A 6,004-nucleotide genomic window follows, 5' to 3' on the forward strand; every position below is an offset into this window, starting at 1 on the left:
ATTATTATGGTATATACTTTTTCAAGTTACTTAATATTTGTACTTCAGTCAGATACATTTTAACTATCAGAGAATTTACACACATAAAATTGTGTTCTGCTCTATTTTAGTCTTTCTGGTTGTAATCTCAGTTGCCAGTCCTGTAAAGTTGTGGCATCAGCTCTTCAATCTTCAAACTGTGTCCTGAGAGAGCTAGACCTGAGTAACAATGAACTGCATGATTCAGGAGTGAAGCTGCTCTCTGATGGACTAAAGAGTCCAAACTGTCTGCTGCAGATACTGAGGTGTATAAGAACATATAAGGGATAATGTACAGTCAACAATGATGATGTGTGTTTGTAGATGATCTGACTGTCTGTTTGTCTGTAGGCTGTCAGGCTGTATGGTGACAGAGGAAGGCTGTGGTTATGTGTCTTCAGCTCTGAGTTCAAACCCATCACACCTGAGAGAGCTGGATCTAAGCTACAATCATCCAGGAGAGTCAGGAGTCCAGCTGTTTAACAAACTGAATGATCCAAGCTACAAACTGCAGATACTCAAGTATGTGGGCTATTTATGACTCGTATGTTTCATAAGAGGGATATTTGGTTAAGATATTGTTTTATGAAATGTTGTCCTCCCATTATTTTTTAGCTGACTTTTCTCTGATTTAATACAGAAAAATCCATAAACCTTGTGTAAAAACAACATTTTTAATCTGTTAAATCCAACTTACACCTGTTTTATACCTCGTGTAAAAAATACTACACTACAGTTTTTCACTATATAGAGAATGAGTGTAGTTACCGATTTCAGATCAAATCTGCAGAATGTTCATAAAGTGCACAATGAATCATTGTCAACCCAGCTCCTGGAGGTCTACCTTCCTGCAGACTTCTGTTTACCCATTGACTCCACAAACCTGCATGTAATTTTCAAGTAAACTTGATTAGCTGGGTCAGGTGTGTTTGAGTGAGCAGTTGCTCGTTATAATTTAAAGAGACATGCACTGAAACGGGGCCCTGTGAACAGAGCTGTTATTGAGGAGGTAAAAAGGGTGTTGTTTAACACAACCATTAAGGACTTGAACCAAAGTATGTTACACACTTTACATGAAGACCCTAAAGAATCATACCGACTTGTGGAAAATGGGCATCCGATAACCCCTTTAAAGCAGGGATATGCAGTTTCGAGAATTTCTTCGCTGTATTCTCACTTTTTGCTCGTAGGTTTCTCTATTGAGCTCCCCCTACAGCTCTGGAATAGATATTTGACAACACTGTCGAAAAACTTGTTGGCGACTCTCAGATATAAGTAATATAAAGAAGTAAAAAAGGAATATACAGTTAGGTCCATATATATTTGGACACAGGCACAATTTTCATACTTTTGGTTCTGTATACCACCAGAATAAAATTAAAATGAAACAATCAATATGAATTTGAAGTGCAGACTTTCAGCTTTAATTAAAGGGGTTGAACAAAAATATCAAGTAAACATTTTAAGAACTGCAACCATTTTTATACACAGTACCCCTATTTTCAGGGGCTCAAATGTAATTGGACAAATTAATATAATCATAAATAAAATGTTCATTTTTAATATTTTGTTGAGAATCCTTTGCAGGCAATGACTGCCTGAAGTCTGGAACTCATGGACATCACCAAAGACTGGGTTTCCTGCTTTGTGATGCTTTGCCAGGCCTTAACTGCAGCTGTCTTCAGCTGTTGTTTGTTTGTAGGTCTTTCTGCCTTTAGTTTTACCTTCAGCAAGTGAAATGCATGCTCGATCGGGTTGAGATCAGGTGATTGACTCGGCCATTGCAGAATATTCCACTTCTTTTCCTTAAAAAACTCCTGGGTTGCTTTTGCAGTGTGTTTTGGATCATTGTCCATCTGTACTGTGAAGCGCCGTCCAACCAACTTTGCTGCATTTGGCTTAATCTGGGCAGACAGTATATTCCTATACACTTCAGAATTCATCCGGCTGCTTCTGTCTTCTGTTACATCATCAATAAACACCAGTGATCCAGTGCCACTGGAAGCCATGCATGCCCATGCCATCACACTGCCTCCACCATGTTTAACAGAAGATGTTGTATTCTTTGGATCATGAGCTGTTCCAAGCTTTCTCCATACTTTTTTCTTCCCGTCATTTTGGTACATGTTGATTTTAGTTTCATCCGTCCAAAGAATGCTTTTCCAGAACTGGTCAGGCTTTTTTAGATGCTTTTTGGCAAAGTCTAATCTGGCCTTTCTATTCTTGATGCTTACGAATGGTTTGCACCTTGTGGTGAACCCTCTGTATTTGTTCTCGTGAAGTCTTCTCTTGATTGTAGACTTTGACAATGACACGCCTACCTCCTGGAGAGTGTCCTTCACTTGGCTGGATGTTGTGAATGGGTTTTTCTTTACCATGGAGAGGATCCTGCGATCATCTACCACTGTTGTCTTCCGTGGACGTCCAGGCCTTTTTATGTTGCTGAGCTCACCAGTGGATTCTTTTTTTCTCAGAATGTACCAAACTGTTGATTTGGCCACTCCTAATATTCCTGCTATCTCTCGGATGGATTTATTTTGTTTTTGAAGCCTAATGATGGCCTGTTTTACTTGCATGGAGAGCTCCTTTGAACGCATGATGTAGGTTCACAGCAATATATTCCAAATGCAAATACTACACTTAGAATCAACTCCAGACCTTTTACCTGTTTAATTAATGAATAAATAACGAAGGAATAGCCCACACCTGTCCATGAAATCACTTTTGATTCAATTGTCCAATTACTTTTGGTCCCTTGAAAAAGGGGGGGTGGCTCTCCCAAGAGCTGTAATTCCTAAACCCTTCCTCCAATTTGGATGTAAATACCCTCAAATTAAACCTGAGAGTGTGCACTTTCAGCCCATATCCATTAAATAACTATAGCTTGAATATGTGTTGGTAAATACCTGAAAAAAAGAAAAATTGTGCCTGTGTCCAAATACATATGGACCTAACTGTAACCATTCCAATGACTCCGAAGCTGTTCAGTTAAGGTAAAAAAAAACTGCATAGTTCACCTTTAAGCAAATACTATTTTGGGACTTTTTAAAGGTTCTATTTTTTATTTTTTATTTTACTACAGCATAAAACTACCATAATATGCTTGTAGAAATTTAAGAAACATGCTTAAATTCAACTACTAGTTTCTATGAAAAACAATGCTTCAGCCAGTTATTCTACTTTTAAATGTGCTTTCCGGGGCTGAATGTCTGTTTTTGTTTTGGTCTGTGTGATCCTGCTACACTGCAAATTTGCCCAATAGTATTTTGAAACACGGGTTGCCAGTTAGTGGAAACCCACCGTATTGGGTCAAGCCATCCCAGCCATCAAACCAACCCAGCCATCAAACAACTGGGTCAAAGATTGCAGATTTTACCCAACCTAAAAAGCCTCTGCAGTAAAAAGATTGCAAATTATTACATTAGCTGATTAACTTGCAATGTAAGGCTCATGAAATGTATCGCTTTCCATTGTTATGTGCCCTCGTTCCTGTTGCGTTTCTCAATCTAGCAAATCATGCGTGCGTCGATTCTGAGAACGGGGTGGGAGAAACAACTCTCTCCACTATTTTGAATATGGACTGCTGTACCCATATCAACAGCTAGCAGACAAAATCACACATTATAAAATAACAAAATACATTTTTTTGTTTTTCTCTCTGCTCAGTTTGGATCATGGAGGAAATTTCAGGATCACACCAGGACTGCGGAAATGTAAGTCCTCACACACATGCAAACCTCTGCATTCTTAATACCATAGCTCTTCTGATCTGTATTTCTGTGCACAGATGCTTGTGATCTCACTCTGGATCCAAACACAGCACACACTTATCTCTCTCTGTCTGACGGGAACAAAAAAACAACATGTGAGAAAGATCATCAGCCATATCCTGATCATCCAGAGAGATTTGAGCACCATGAGCAGGTTCTGTGTCGAGAGAGTCTGACTGGACGCTGTTACTGGGAGGCTGAATGGACTAGATGGGGTCATATAGCAGTGACATATAAAGGAATCAGCAGGGAAGGAGGGAGTGAATGTCGGTTTGGACTGAATGAAAGGTCCTGGAGTATGTACTGTTCTGATATGAATTATACGCTCTGGTACAATAATAAAAACATTGAAGTATCTGGCCCTTCAGCCCGCACTAATAGAGTAGGAGTGTATCTGGACGTGTCGGCCGGCACTCTGTCCTTCTACAGCGTCTCTGACACACACACACTTACACACATACACACAATCAACACCATATTCACTGAACCCCTTTATGCTGGATTTGGGGTTTATCCCGAATCTTCAGTGTCTCTGTGTCAGATTTAACAACCTTCCACCTCAGAGCAAAAAAAAACGAAAAGGTAATTACGATTTTATGCAATTTTCTCACAATCGTGACATCAATTATTAGTCACAATTGTAAGAAATAGAGTTGTGATTGTGATCTATAGTTACAATGTATGAGGTTACTTTGCAAAAAACAAGTCATATTGTAATATAAATTAGAAATTTATTTGAAATTTATTTGAAGGATAGCAACTTGAGATGTTCCATTTCGTTTTCGAGGGGTGTAAGATTTGCAGTGTAAGATTAAAATTTGCAGTTATGAGAAATAGATTCAAGTAGATTTAAAGTCATAACGTATCAAGATCAATAAGATCTTTTCTCGTAATAACAAGATCTTATGTCATTTTAACGACATAATTAATTATTTTCTTGTAATAACGAGATCTTATGTCATTTTACCGACAATTAATTTTCTCATAATAACGAGATGCTGTCGTTTAAACATGAATTGTCATGGTCTCCGTGAATAGGAGCGCTTCTGAAAAAGGAACTGAAACACAGCATATAGACTAGCCTCACAGACATGATAAATATATCTATAAAGCTTGAAATTTCCACCAACGAAAAAAATCGAATCGAAAACAAATACGATACCATCTGATTATTAATCCTGTCCGTATGAAGGTGCATTTCTCTCTTAAGGCGCATCTACTTTACAGAGGAGATGTATGGAGATATGTTTGCAGCCACTGATTTAGAAAACACTAGTTTATTAATAATGCTTCGTTATTTTTTCAGACACATTTATTATCATTAGCCTACTTTTGCCGGTGTTTTGCGGCAAGATTTATGTATGCGCTTGAGCGTGGAATAGGCTATAGCCTATATGCCCCCGGGCATGAATATAAATGTGCGATTAGTCCTAATTGTTTAAATGAATGACTAGTCTAGAAAAATCTTTAGTCTATGGTAACTCAAATCATAGCCTACATTTATTTAATTAGTAGCCTAATTAGTATCCAGCTCTTTACATTAAATTATGAGTTAGCATAATTTGTTAATGAACTAATTAAATAATAAAATAAAGTTTAAATTAAGATGCTAACCATATTTCTATATACCATTGCTTATTCCACCATCAGGACTTTAAGGTGACAATCCGTTATAAATGTGAAGATTGTCTGTATCTTGAATATTTTTGTTTTGTATTGTATCTTCTGTTATAAAGACGAAGATTGATATTTTGTTAATAAAAAATTAAAAAATCACAATGTTATAAACCATTTTTATTATATTAAATTATTTATGTTTATGTTATAATTATGTTTAATTATATATCTAGGCAATGAAGATATAGCCTATTAACAAAAATAATTAATATAAAGATATATCTAAAAAGGGCCTCAATGATTAATTTTGCCTGGGGGCACTGATTGGGGGTTGCTACTATTTGCTTCAGCTTTTTGAACGTAGAAGTATGATAAAGGCATGATATAGGCTATATTTTATGTGGATAAAGGCATATTTTTGACGTTTAATGACCGTTGAAAAGACGTCCCTCTGACACGTCCCGTCATGGTTGAAAAATAGTTCCAAAATGAAAGATGAACTGATGTCTTCGACGTCATCTGGCCATGAATTCCACGTCTTTTCTGCGCGTCCATGGACGTCTAAATGGGTTTATTTATTTTTTTAGTTCTTCTGGATG

The 6,004-nt window shown here is 37.2% G+C and overlaps 1 protein-coding gene across 3 annotated transcripts in view; it reads left to right on the forward strand.

Moving 5' to 3' along the window:
- LOC307001022 (protein NLRC3-like) overlaps positions 1–5,544 on the forward strand; it is a 35,688-nt gene extending 30,144 nt beyond the window's left edge. For 2 of the 3 annotated variants that reach the window (XM_079617116.1, XM_079617114.1), the window contains 4 exons: positions 111–284; positions 370–540; positions 3,685–3,731; positions 3,806–5,544. In XM_079617116.1, the coding sequence (XP_079473242.1) occupies positions 111–284; positions 370–540; positions 3,685–3,731; positions 3,806–4,335 (922 nt within the window). In that variant the 3' untranslated portion in view covers positions 4,336–5,544. The remainder of the gene's footprint in view (positions 1–110; positions 285–369; positions 541–3,684; positions 3,732–3,805) is intronic. The other variant, XM_079617115.1, reaches the window with a different exon arrangement.
- The last annotated feature ends 460 nt before the right edge of the window (positions 5,545–6,004 follow it).

This window comes from Phoxinus phoxinus, assembly GCF_949152265.1.
Source record: "Phoxinus phoxinus genome assembly, chromosome: 6".
In the NCBI taxonomy this organism is placed as follows: domain Eukaryota; kingdom Metazoa; phylum Chordata; class Actinopteri; order Cypriniformes; family Leuciscidae; genus Phoxinus; species Phoxinus phoxinus.